This window comes from Perognathus longimembris, chromosome 3 (genome assembly GCF_023159225.1).
Source record: "Perognathus longimembris pacificus isolate PPM17 chromosome 3, ASM2315922v1, whole genome shotgun sequence".
Classification (NCBI taxonomy): domain Eukaryota; kingdom Metazoa; phylum Chordata; class Mammalia; order Rodentia; family Heteromyidae; genus Perognathus; species Perognathus longimembris.
The window spans coordinates 51,177,046-51,191,430 of NC_063163.1; the positions used below are offsets into that span (position 1 = coordinate 51,177,046).

At 33.1% G+C, this 14,385-nt stretch overlaps 1 protein-coding gene across 10 annotated transcripts in view; it reads right to left on the reverse strand.

Moving 5' to 3' along the window:
• Nbea (neurobeachin) overlaps positions 1 to 14,385 on the reverse strand; it is a 525,681-nt gene that overhangs the window by 474,393 nt on the left and 36,903 nt on the right. For all 10 annotated transcript variants that reach the window (XM_048341508.1, XM_048341507.1, XM_048341505.1 and 7 more), the window contains exons 2-4: positions 4,669 to 4,900; positions 934 to 1,034; positions 595 to 690 (exon numbers count right to left, since the gene is read on the reverse strand). In XM_048341508.1, coding sequence (XP_048197465.1) covers positions 595 to 690; positions 934 to 1,034; positions 4,669 to 4,900 — 429 coding nt within the window. The remainder of the gene's footprint in view (positions 1 to 594; positions 691 to 933; positions 1,035 to 4,668; positions 4,901 to 14,385) is intronic.

Here is a 14,385-nt window from a genome sequence, read left to right on the forward strand (position 1 = left end):
AACTTCCCCCTCATTTCCCTCCCTCACCTCCTACCTCCCTCCCATTCCCTCTCCCCACCATGAGTTGTACAGTTGGTTTACACCAAATGGTTTTGTAAGTATTGCTTTTGGAATCATTTGTCTTTTTATCCTTTGTCTCTCGATTTTGATATTCCCTTTCCCTTCCCTCATTCTACACATATATACAGTATATGTATATTATACATTGCATATTATTTACAATAGCAGACACCTAGAATCCCAAATGTATACTAACAGATGAGTAAATAAGCCAGATATATCCATAAAATGTAATACTATTCAGAATAAAGTATTGATAAAAACTACAAACCGGGAACAATCTCAAAAGGACTATCATAAGTGGAATAAGCAAAGGATAAAAGATGAAGCTAGGAAGACAGACTGACTCACAAAGCAGACCTTTCCTCAAAGAGAGTACCAATATACTATAGAGTAAATAATTTTACTCATATGTTGATCTAGAAAAGCCAAACTAAAGAAAAACAAAATAAATCAGAGGTGAAAAGGGACAGAAGCTGTCTGATTTAAATATTTAAAATAATTATAATAACAACACATACAAGTAAAACTTACCGCAGCACTACAACCAGGGAAATTGAAAAATGTGTCAGGGCCATGTCTTTGTGGCATCTGATTAAGAACAGACAATAATTTCACTGCATGTCTTGGCTAAAAAAACAATGGAAGAAAAAAATGAAATCAAAATCACACAAATTTATAAATAATACTTAACATACCATTTTAATCACTGGACTGTTTTCTATCTACAGAAAATTAATTATTTACTTAATGGTTTAGAAAGAAAACAAATTCCACTACCAATTCAAATATATAGCTCCCTGGGGACAAATTGCTGAACTTTTAAGTATGAACAAATTGATATTGATTCTTCTCCCTCTGATCACAGCTTACCCATATTCCGCTCTCTCCTCGAAGCATGCTGAACAAAAGCTTCAACTCCTTAACAGTGATGCTGTAGCTGGCAAGAACCCCCAACATATCAACTAGAAGATCTTCAAAGAAAAATATAGTTATTCTCTACTCTAATCAGGAGGAGCATCCATATGACAAAGTATAATCTTTTTAAAAAGCCAAAATTATCAATTGCCATATATATATGATATACATATACATCAAACCCAGCTAAATGTCCTTTTGAACTGCAATTCCAATTAACAATTTCCACAGACAAACTATTTACTGTATGCAGAAAGATTCAAACTAAAGTATGGAAACAGACAAAAACATAACATTGCAAACTGTTATTTTCAAATGAAAAACTGAATTTTCTATCATAATTATCTGTTCTTAATAAGATATGCCTTGAAATATCCCTAGTTCAATAATAATTTTGAATAAAAATTATTAAGTACTACCATATTAAGCATTATTCTAAGTGACTGGTTTATGTCCAAGTCACAAATTCTCATAATAAACTTAAGTTAAAAACCATTAATATTCTCTTTCAAAAATGAGTAAACTGTGACACATATTGCTTAATCAAATTGTCCAAAAAATATAGCAAGTACTAAAGCCAATATTAAATTCCAAGCAATAAGGTTCCAGAACCCCCATTCTTACCCATTAATCTATATGAACAAGTATGATTTAAATACACATGACTGAAAATATCCGTTGTACACATTTGAGTACTTTTTGTATATATAATGAAAACACCATCTTACCAAATACTAATAAAAATTAATCTCATGTCTCTAGTTACTTTTTCTAAACACTGTGATTAATATCGTGTTCCATGTTCTACATAAGAAATTAAACAGGTAAATATTTACACTTCATTTCCTTCCTTCATAAAGCACCAAGAATTAAATATTCTACACATGTTAATACAAACCAATTTACACACATAAAATGCTTAAAAATGCACACATATATAGAGTTAGAGATGGGTAAAGTGAAATAATTGTTATAGAGTTTTTATTATCTAGTATCACAAATTATTTTTAAAAATTAAAGTATTACATGTTTTAAAAACAATAAATAATGAACTGATCCTTAATATCAAAGCAAGAAAATAATCTCTATGATGTGCAGAAATTAATATGATATATTTGAGAAAGACCTTTAAATGAAACAAAATGTTACATCACTTCAATAACAAAACTGTATGAAGATGTTAGTACATAAAAATTTTTGAGATTATTTGTAAGAAAGAATTTCAGATAAAAATTAAAACCTTAAGCAATCAGTGAAACAGCAATTAGTATCAAGGATTCCTTTTTTTTTTTTTTTTCCCCAGTCCTGGGCCTTGGACTCAGGGCCTGAGCACTGTCCTTGGCTTCTTTTTGTTCAAGGCTAGCACTCTGCCACTTGAGCCACAGCCCCACTTCTGGCCATTTTCTTTATATGTGGTGCTGGGGAATTGAACCCAGGGCTTCATGTATACAAGGCAAGCACTTTTGCCACTAGGCCATATTCCCAGCCCAAGGATTCCTTGAATGCTTATATGCAGACACTTTCTTAAAAGCCAAGTTTATATATGCAATATATACAATATATGTGACAAAAAGTGACAATTAAATTTGTACTTAGATTCAAAATTTTAATTCCTTATATTTTCGTTGTACATGAAAACATATACAATATTTTTTTGAATGATGGGGTGGGTCATGAGGCTAGAACTCTGGCCCTGCGCTCTGGGCCTTAGCTTTTGTGCTTAGGGCTAAAACACTATTACTCCTATCCAGATTTCCACTTTCCAGTTTTCAGGTAGTTAATTCGAGATAAGAGTCTCACAGACTTTTCTTCCCAGGCTGGCTTTGAACTGCAATCCCTAGATCTCAGCTTCCTGAGTAGGGATTATAGGCATGAACCACCAGCACCTGGCTTGAACAAGATTTTTTATTTTTATTTTATTTATTTTATTTATTTTTTTGCCAGTCCTGGGCTTGGACTCAGGGCCTGAGCACTGTCCCTGGCTTCTTTTTGCTCAAGGTTAGCACTCTGCCACTTGAGCCACAGCACCACTTCTGGCCGTTTTCTGTATATGTGGTGCTGGGGAATCGAACCCAGGGCTTCATGTATATGAGGCAAGCACTCTTGCCACTAGGCCATATTTCCAACCCTGAACAAGATTTTTTTAAGACAAATAAACACTATGAAACTGCGCTCAATTAAATATTTAATTGCTTTATAGTATTTAATATTTAATTGCTTTACAGTATTAAGTAAAAATGTACCTCTCTGAACTTAATATATGATAGAAAGGAGATGAAAACTTAGTAGTGTCTTGGTATTCATATTTTAGTATGATATCCAAATGTTGAGTTCTCTAAAAAAATTTAACGTATAGATTGTTTTCTGATGCTTGTTCTCTTTTTATATATCCTTCCACCACCAGGTTCTTTGGGAAGGAAATGCTTAAATTAACAAAAATTAAAAATTCTGTGTTACCACCATCAATACTAAACAGAAAGAATAAAAGAAGTATGGAGCTGCATAGTCTAAAAACTCTCAAAACATTAATTTCTGTTACTGTCTTCACTGTCATTAAATCCCTATGCTTATGAGTTATATTCCAGTAATTAAAATACTAATGTAATTCTGGGTTCTCCTCTAAACTGCTCTATGTTAGGACAAAGTGGTAACCCACTTTATCTATGACAGGGGAGACAATATAAATTGCTGCTAAATAGATCTAGAATTATCAAAAAGATACTTAAAAATTGAAGTCTGAGTCTTGTTTTTCATCAAAAAGTTATCCATTATTATTCATTACAGAGAATGCCAGAGCATGTTCAGTAGAGCTATATGCCCCTGTGAAAGCAACGAGAAATGATCTTAATATACTCATTAAGAAAAAAAAAACCTATGACTAATCAGAAAGTTCAGATATTAAATGTTAATTCTTATAAATTGTGGATCTCAGCATACGTAACTTGATATAAAATTTTTAATAATTTAAAGAGTTCATCTATTTCTTAAGGATCAAGTACAATTATTTATTTCTTGAAATAACTGCTGCTCTAGGACCATCATTAAAAATATTCCTATTGAAATGTATAAAGTCACAAAAGGGCATTAGTGAAGGATTGGTGATGACAAATCACAGATCTCAAAGTTGTTACTGGAACAAAACTATAATAAAGAAACAAAATAATATTTTACCTGAAATTTTGTGCAAATTGTATGTTCTATTCCCTAATAGTGCTTATTTTAATATAGAAGCTTCCTCCAAACAATAATAAACTAAAATAGAAACTTACAAAGATATACCATGGTTTTAAAACCTCTTGTCATCTGTCATAGTTCCACACATAGCATATTGAAGATGAGATAATTTAGTAAAGGGATCGTTCATTATACAGAACTGAAACATGTGTTGTGACATTTTATCTATGTAAAGATTGAATTATACATTGCATAAAAATACCTCTTAATTTTCTGATGGGCTTCATAGTACTTACTATGCAGTACTGATATTTTCTAAGATTTAGAGAAGCAAACTTGGTAATTATGTTTGTCTAAAATCATAATTATAATTCTTTTATTTTATTCTTCAGGTATTCCACTAATATAAGAAACAAATTTCCCATATAGTTCTACATACTTTAAATCCAGATAATTTCAACATTACCAACTTCATTAATAGTTCAACAATAACTTTTCTGTCAGATAGTCACATACCTGCTATCATGTCGTCTACAGCACTCATTTTCATCAATACTTGTTCAATTAACCCAACTTCTGTGCTAGTCTGTAAATTCCGAACACTTTTTCGTAGAATGGCTGTAAACATGCTCCATATTTCCGCCTGACATGTTACATCACAGTGTTCCAAAAGTTCTGTCATACATGTTATACTCTCAGCATCCTGAATAATAAAGTTCATCTCCAGATCAAATTCTCCGCCAACCAGCTGAAAACAAACAGAAACAAACAAGAACTAGAAATAGTATGAATGGTTATTTATAACATAATAAGCAATACCAAAATACAATAGGAAATATACATAGCTATTATTAAAAATTTGACTAGAAATGTACTCATTACCTTACTTAGGTAACTGTAACCTCTCTGTACATCATCTTTACCATAAAATAAAATTATTTTTAAAAAATCAAATCTTCAGGTGTAAGATTTTTTGACACAAATTTTTAGAGCTACACACTTCAAAAATGACCAAAAAAATCTAATTTTCATAAAGATGAAAAAGCATTCTTTCAAATCTATAAAAAAAACAAACTACAGCATATGAATACTAAATGGAATTCAGGACAAATAGCTAAAAAGGGGAGACAGCTGGTCAAGACAGAACATAATCCTAAGAAAGTGATAGTATGATGATGTACAACTTACAATAAGTGTTGAAATGATGGAAGGAATATTTTAAGGGGTTGAACAGAGAAACATATAAGTTCTTCAAGTACTTTTTTGAAGTAAAAACAAGAATTAAGTAAGGGAGTGGACTTAACAGCAAATATAATTTGTTGCATTATGTCAAATAAGCAAAGGTTATCACAGTCCTCAGCAAATGCTACTTTAAGTAGAGGGATACAAAAAGAAAAAGAAAATAATAGAATGATACTCTTTTACTCTGTTTTAGCCAAATCACACATTTTGTTTTGGGGTTGTTGCTTTGTTTTCTCTGGGACTGGGACTAAAACTCAGCATAGGAAGCCTTGTTCACTGGCTGGCAATCTTCTACCTGAGACATGTCTTCAACCTTCCAAGTCACATGAGTTGACATATCCTTTACTTATTGTTTTTGACAAACTGGACATCCTTACAGTCTAATGAATGAAAGAAGCTGACATGTTTGAAGATATTCATTCATTCCTTCATTTGACAATAATTTTATTGATTAGTGTCTAGAATTTACTCTCTAACCTGACACTAGGATGAGCCAAGAGGAACAAAAAAAGGCCATGCCTTGATAGTGCTACTGATGGTGCTAAATTCTAGAAAGAGAAATGCATATGCATGTATAAATACTCCAAGAGAGCTGGATTACAATGTAGATTAAGATAAACCAGAGTAACTAGAGAAGGAATAAGCAAAGAGAAACAAGATTAGGAAAAATGAGATCAGATCAAAAATTAAATTTCTCATTATTGAAAGACAATCATAAATATGGAAAAATTACTACAAACATGACACAAATAATAGAATATTAACAGTAATGATAACACCTAACTTACTAAATAATAGTACTATCATAAACATTTTATGTCTATTAATAATGTAATGTTACCCTTATCTAACAAGTGTTAGATATCCAGAAAATATCATAAAAGAAGTATGTAATCCACTACAAACAAGCAATAAATTCATCTTCATGGGAAACCCATACAAATAATACAACCTAATTCAGAATTATTTTAAGTCTTCTAATATTAAACATTCGTCTTAGATTTTGAAATACCATAATATATATAATTTTATTTGTAACTGATATAAATAAAACTAACCCCTCCACTAAATTCTGATTTTTTGACATATTCTCTCTACATAAAATTTATTTTCACTTTTGTATCTGACCACCTCAACTCCTTCTACTATTTCTGGTTTATTGATGAAAAAAAGCACAAATGTTCTAAGAGACTGTCAGCTGACTTCAATCTTAAGCTTCTAGAAAATATGAATTTATTGTGGGTTATACATTTTACTTACTACTTAAAGACCTATTAAAATCAATTAAAATTATCATTTGCATCATGCTATACAGCTAAAGAATATTATCACATGAGTAACTGTCTTGAGTCAGCAGTACTATGAAGCTTTTATAATTATGATACATTATTAAAGATGTTAACTTGTAAGAAACTATTTTCCAAGAACAGAGAAGTATTTATCTCTGTTTTAATAAGTAGTTTAATAGATAGAAGTAACTAAATATCATGAGAAAACGTAGAAAGAGCGGATTTATTATTTAGACTATTCTCTCACTAAGATTTAAGAATCTCAGGGCACAGCCAGCCAAAGCAGACAAGTTTGGAAGACTTACTATTTATAAATATCTATAAAAGTCAGATCTGGAGGCATGGCTTCAGTGGTAAGAGCACCAGCCATGAGCACAAAAAGAGGCCTTAAGACAGACGAAGAGAAGAGGGGAGAATGCAGTCAAGAATTCAATGTATATCTTCAAAATTGGGAAAAGTGAAGTAAAGGGCAGGCAGGTTAGGTGGTGCAGATGACAATATTGAGAAGGGTGACATTGATCATAAACTGCTTTGTTAAATGGCAACTCCGTTGTACAATTAAAGAAAATAAAACAATAAACCTCAACACGAACACATAGACACATTAAAAAAAAAGAAAAAGAAACCATATCACCTGCAGGAAAATGACATCAGACACAATATTTGAGCAAAATAAGCTAACAAAAAGCCAAATATTTTATTAATATTATTGGGCATTTACATACATACATGTTCTTAGTTGGATATCTTTGCAACTTCAATGAAGTCTAAAGTTTGACACTGTTCATCAAGTCCATACTAACTTCCTGCTTTGGCTTCCTGTTTCCTTTTCCTTACTGCTTCTAAGGAAAGGTTCTACAATGCCATTTAACACTTCATCTAAAACTTTTCATGTGTTACTTCCTATATATATTCACAGTGTTCTCTCTCAATCTTTACATTTGTTAACTCCTATTAAATCTTTAAATATAAGTGTAGATACCACTTAATTCCAAAAGCCTTTTCCAGAAGGATGGCTTTTCCCCAAACACCATTACACTCCATCCTCACCATATCAATCATTACATAACAACACAGACCAAATTATTGTACCCTCTAAAATTCTTATGTTGAAATCCCTAATATCCAATGTGACCTTTGAAGTTGGGGCTTGGGGAGGTAATTAGTTTTAAAAAGAATAGTAAGTCATGCTCCTGTAATGCGATTCATTTCCTTAAAAAGGGACCAGAGTTATTTCTTTCTAACATTAAGAATACAGTGAGAAGACAGCTATCTTTATACCAGAAAAAATAATCCTTATTTAGAAGCAAATCTACTGGAAGCTAGATCACAGGACCTCCTGGTCTCTAGAAATAGAAGAAAATAAATGAAAAGTCTATGGTTTAAGACATTCATCCCACTGTATTTTGTTTTACCAGACTGAGATAAGACAAAGTTGCTTACAGGTTTCTTCCTATCCCTCTGAAGTAGCTTTTCAATAAGGAGTATATATCTTACTGCCCACTTTTATACCATTAGCATACTACCAAGTACATTTAAGTTATTCACTAACACACACACACACACACACACACACACACACACACGACTACAGAATGGAAGGACAGGAATACAGTAGTAAAGTAAAGCTAGTTAGAAAGCAGAATTCACTTCTTTCCTCAGGCCCCAAGTTATTAGGCAGGTTTTATGCATATGCTTACAATTTCCTTCAACAAAGATTTACTTTTTAAATGACATAAAACTTTTTAAATGTTTCAGAGGTAATTCGCAGAACCAAAGTTATTTCCTTAGCCTTTTTTATGTTCCTCATTTGTCTTACTTTTCCATTACTTCTTGGAAAATAGAAAAGATTTCACATAAGTTAACACAAAAATCCATGCACTTGAATTAGTAAGACATGATTTCTCTAATTTGTGAAGCATACTACGCACAATTTTTGGTTGGCAAGATCAGGTTTAATAGGAAAAGAAGGTGCCAGAGAGTGGGTGCTGTTGCTGCTCTTCTACAAGGAAAAAAACCTTATCAAAAGGCTGAATTCCTAGTGGCAAGAGTGCTTGCCTCATATACATGAGGCCGTGGGTTCAATTCCTGAGCACCACATATACAGAAAATGGCCAGAAGTGGCGCTGTGGCTCAAGTGGCAGAGTGCTAACCTTGAGCAAAAAGAAGCCAGGGACAGTGTTCAGGCCCTGAGTCCAAGCCCCAGGACTGGCCAAAAAAAAAAAAAAAAAAAAAAAAAAAAAAGGCTGAATTCCTTATGTATTTTCAACACAAGATTTTAAGACTTCTTAGGTTATATACTATGGACCTCAATACCAAGAACCACACTTCATACACTTTGTGGGGAGGGATACTAGGATACTAGGACTTGAACACTAACGGTCTCATACTCTTGCTTAGGTTTTCTTTTCTTTTGTCTTTTTGTTTTGTTCTGTTTTGCTTGTTTTTTTTTTTTTCTCAAAATTTGTACTCTACAATTTGAGCCACACATAAGATATTTGGTTTCAGAATCTGGTTCCAATGCATAATGCTTCTACTGAACCACCACCGTCCCTAGTTTTGCCTTAAATTAATTTTAGTTTAAGGTACAAATATGTTGCGGATCATATTATTTGGTTATTGATACCCAGTTGATGAAAAGAATATCCTTCCTTCATTGAATTACTTTTGAACTTTATTTGGAATCAGTTGACCATAATTTTTTTGGACTGTTTCTGGTTTTTATTTTCCCTTTTTCTACCTCTGTATCTATGAAACTACGAGTATCACAGAATTTTAAATTTTGTAACTACTGGAATGTTTTACGCATGTGAGTTTTGAAACAATACAAGGATTCCTCCCACATCTTTTATCCTTATTCAAAAAACTCTAAGTTACTCTCACTTAGCTTTTTATATAAATTGTACAATTCTTTCCATCTATAAAATTGATTATTTTAAAGGAGTTGTATTACACTCTTATTAGCTATTTGATAGGTAAACTATTTTGAATCCCCTAACCCATTAACAGGTATATCTTTCTCTGCTAACTTACATCTTTGGTATTTTTTATTCAATGTTTTATCAAGTTTACAATGCATATCCTTCACAGTGTTTTTTAATTACAAAAACAATTCCAATTTACTGATTATAAATATATTTTTAAGTTTTAGTTCTAGCTTGTATGTGTTCATTTCTTTACTTTTTTTTTCTTTGTCTCTTTTTTTGGTACTGGGGATCGAACCAAGGATGTTGGACTTGCAAAGCAAGCACTTTGCGACTGAGCTACCTCCCAGCCCTGTATGTGTTCATTTCTAAAATATAGAAATATAAATGGCTTTTCTCTGTTGATATTGTAACCTAAAGTTTTGCTAAATTAACGTAATATTTTCAGATATGTGCTTTAAAGATTCATTGTGATTTCTTTTTACTTCTCTTTTCATTTTTTTCCTATTTCTTATCTTTAAAATTTTCTACATTATCATATAGGTACCATAGCATCTTTCTTTTATTTAGTTATGGGGGGTATAGTTGATAGTTCCAATTGTTCTTACTGCTATAACCTGCTTTCTCCCCAACAGACTCCTCGAAAGAAGGCTGAATTGTAAGAAAATATCCTAAATAATACTAGAAGAGTTATCTATCCCCCAAAGATGCATAAACCGAAACACAGAACACAAGAAATGAAAAGGAAGTCAGGATGCTTCCTCCCAAAAGTTTATAACTTGGCAAGTGAATCCAATGGTGTTAAGATGGATGCTTCAGGCTGGGAATATGGCCTAGTGGCCAGAGCGCTTGCCTCCTACACATGAAGCTCTCGGTTCGATTCCCCAGCACCACATATATGGAAAACGGCCAGAAGGGGCGCTGTGACTCAGGTGGCAGAGTGCTAGCCTTGAGCGGGAAGAAACCAGGGACAGTGCTCAGGCCATGAGTTCAAGGCCCAGGACTGGCCAAAAAAAAAAAAAAAAAAGATGGATGCTTCACCAGAAGGAAAATTTTAAATCTAATTTTAAAAAATGATCAGTGACCTCAAAGAGGATTCATGTAGATGGATTAATAAAGTAAGGAAGTGATTTTGAGATCTGGACAAAAAGCAAGGTGGATGAGAAATTCAGCAAATACAGATGAGAAAATTCAGCAAAGACTGAGACACTGAAAAAAAATCTTAGAAATGAGAAGCTGAATAGATGACATTTAAAACACTGGGAGCAAGACTGACAAGAATAAAAAATAATGATTGAGGAAATGTGACTTTCAGACAGCAACAAAAAACAAAATAAAATAGGCCAATCATGACCAGAACTTCAAGGATTATAAGCCAACAATCAAAAAGAAACAATTATCTATATAGACAACAAACTGGATGTATAGTGCAGATATGAGGGCATTAGGTTTACTGAGCAAAACTCATCTCAGAAGGTCACATACTATATGCTCATTTTTTTTTACTGTATGCTCATTTTTTTACAAAATTATTAAAATTTCAACATAAGATATAAATATATTAGTAGTTGTCAAGAGCTAGGTGTGGTGAGACTATAAGAGTTAGTGTATCAATATTTGCTGTAATAGAACACTTTATGTTGGCATTTAAGGTTACTATAAAACCATCAGCGAGAGTTATAATTTTAAACAGGGAGAGAGAGGTATAGTTTTGTCTTCTTACTGTAGATAACTCGTGCTACAAATAGATCAAAGATCTTAATGTAAGACCTAAGATTCTGGAACTACTCTAGGAAAACAAGAAAACTCTTGATGAGAGGTACAGATAAGTCTTTTCTAAATAGGAATCTGATGTCGCAGAAAATAAAAGGAATTGGCAAATGGAATTACATCAAATTAAACAGATTCTACACATCAGAAGAAACAATGATCAGACTCAAGACAGAACTCAGAGTGAGAGAAACTTCTGTTCAATGGATAAACTATAAAATCCAGAATACGCAAAGATACCAAAAAATTAAGCAGCAAGGTAACTAATAGCACAAGGAATAAGCAGGGAATGAACTGAGCAGTTTCAGAAGGAAAAAATACAAATGACTAATAAATACATGAAGATATATGTTAAACATCATTAGCATAAAGGATATGCAAATCAAAAGTGCACAATGATTCCCTTTCACCCTGGTCAGAATGATAATCACAGAAATAAACAATAATAAATGGTCGAAAAATTGTGAGGAAAAAAAATTCTTATATATTGTTGATTGGTCATATGGAAATCAGTACAGAGATTTATTGAAAAACTACTAATACACCTAGCTTATGACTTTGCCATTCTACTCTACAGCCTATATCCAAAGGATAGTAAATCAATATACAAAGAAAGATACCTGCACATCCATGTTTATTGCAGTGTTGAAGCTTTGTTCATAATAGCCAAATAGTGGGATCAGCTGATGTGTTGAATGATAAATGAGTGGATAAAGAAAGTATGATGCATGTCTTTAGATAGGGGATGTATAATTTCACAATAAAAATCGCTCATACAACAAATGTATTCTAATTCAAAAATAAATCTTTAAAGGCTTGGACTTTTTGTTGAAGGCCAATGATCTACAGATTTGTTGAAAGAGAATGTGAGGTGTTTAATGTGACAAGTGATTGTATTATAGCATAAAAAGCCAGAGCTAGCAAGAAAAACTCCAATACTTACTCCATTACACTTAACTAGGTGAAAAGGACCCATGCTTCTACTTATTGAAGTGTTGGCAAATAGATCATTATTTAAGAACAGTGTGGTAGATACTGACACATGTTAAGAACCATCCTAAAAACTGGGTTCCAACAATGAACGATTCAAAGAGATTACATTTTACTTTAGAGACACATGGAATAAAAAAATAAGTAAATACAAACCAGAAAACTCATAACCCTACATAGAAACAGGCAAAAGTAGATAGCAAATAACAACAGAAACGATGCTACATCACATCATTAGTGAACAAAGACAAATAGTAAGTTAGCATTACACATTTCTTAGACAGACTAAAGTCCAAAATATTGAAAAGGCCAAATGTTGGGCAAGGACAGAGAATAACAGGAACTCTCCTTCACTGATAGTGGAAATGCAAAATACTAGTCACTTTAAAAGACAACTTGGTAGTTTGTTTTAAAATGAAACAAACTCTTACTACATAATCCATTCATCCTTGATATGTAACTAAAGAAGCTGAAAACTCGTGTCTAAAAAAAATGTGCATTCAAATGCTTATCATAGCTTTATCATAATTGCCAAAACTTAAAGTAATCAAGATGTCACTTTGATAGGTAAATGGATAAATAAATTGTGGTACAACAATTGCCTTGGTCCATTTCCTTTACCATAACAAGATGCTTGAAACTGGGTAATTTTTTTTTCTCAAATTTTTATTATCAAACTGACGTACAGAGAGGTTACAGTATCATACGTTGGGCATTGGATACATTTCTTGTACTGTTTGTTGCCTTGTCCCTCATGCCCCCCTTCCTCCCCCCCTTTCCCTCCCCCCCCAGGTGTTCAGTTCACTTACACCAAACAGTTTTGCAAGTATTGCTTTTGTAGTTATTTCTCTTTTTTTACCCTGTGTCTATCGAATTTGGTATTCCCTTTGAATTTCCTACTTCCAATACCAGTAAACACGGTTTCCAATATACTCAGATAAGATTACAGAGATAGTGTAGGTACAAACATAGGAAGGTGATACAAAACATTATCAATAATAGAAACTACACATACACATAGGACGTTGAAAGTAGTTACAACTGTGATATATCACTTGTTTCCATAACATGGAGTTCATTTCAATTAGCATCATCTTATGTGTTTCTAAGGGTATAGCTATTGGGCCTTGTGATGCTCTGCTATGGCTTGCCTAAACCTGTACTAATTATTCCCAATAAGGGAGGCCATAGAGTCCATGTTTCTTTGGGTCTGGCTCACTTCACTTAGTATAACTTTTTCCAAGTCCTTCCATTTCCTTACAAATGGAACAATGTCATTCTTTCTGATAGAGGCATAAAATTCCATTGTGTAAATGTACCACATTTTCCTGATCCATTCATCTATGGAGGGGCATCTGGGTTGGTTCCAGCTTCTCGCTATGACAAATTGTGCTGCGATGAACATTGTTGTGCTGGTGGCATTACTGTGATTTTGTTTGTGGGCTTTTGGATAGATACCCAACAGTGGGGCTGCTGGGTCATAGGGGAGTTCTATATTGAGCCTTCTGAGGAATCTCCATACTGCTTGCCAGCCTTTCCCTTTAAAATCAGGAACAAGGCAGGGATGTCCACTCTCTCCCCTGCTCTTCAACATAGTACTAGAATTCCTAGCCAGAGCAATTAGGCAAGAAGAGAATATAAAGGGGATCCAAATAGGAAAAGATGAAGTTAAACTTTCTCTCTTCGCAGATGACATGATCCTATACCTAAAGAATCCCATAGACTCTACCCCCAAGCTACTAGAGCTGATACAAAACTTTGGCAAAGTTGCAGGATATAAAATAAACCTTCAAAAATCAACGGCCTTTCTCTATGCTAACAACCCGAAGACCTAGGCTGAAATCAGGAAAGCAACTCCTTTTGCAATAGCCCCCAAAAACATAAAATACCTAGGAATAACCTTAACCAAAGAAGTGAAAGACCTCTTTGAAGAGAACTTTAAAAGCTTGAAAAATGAAATTAAGTCAGAACTAAGAAAATGGAAAAACCTCCCATGCTCCTGGATTGGGAGGATTAAT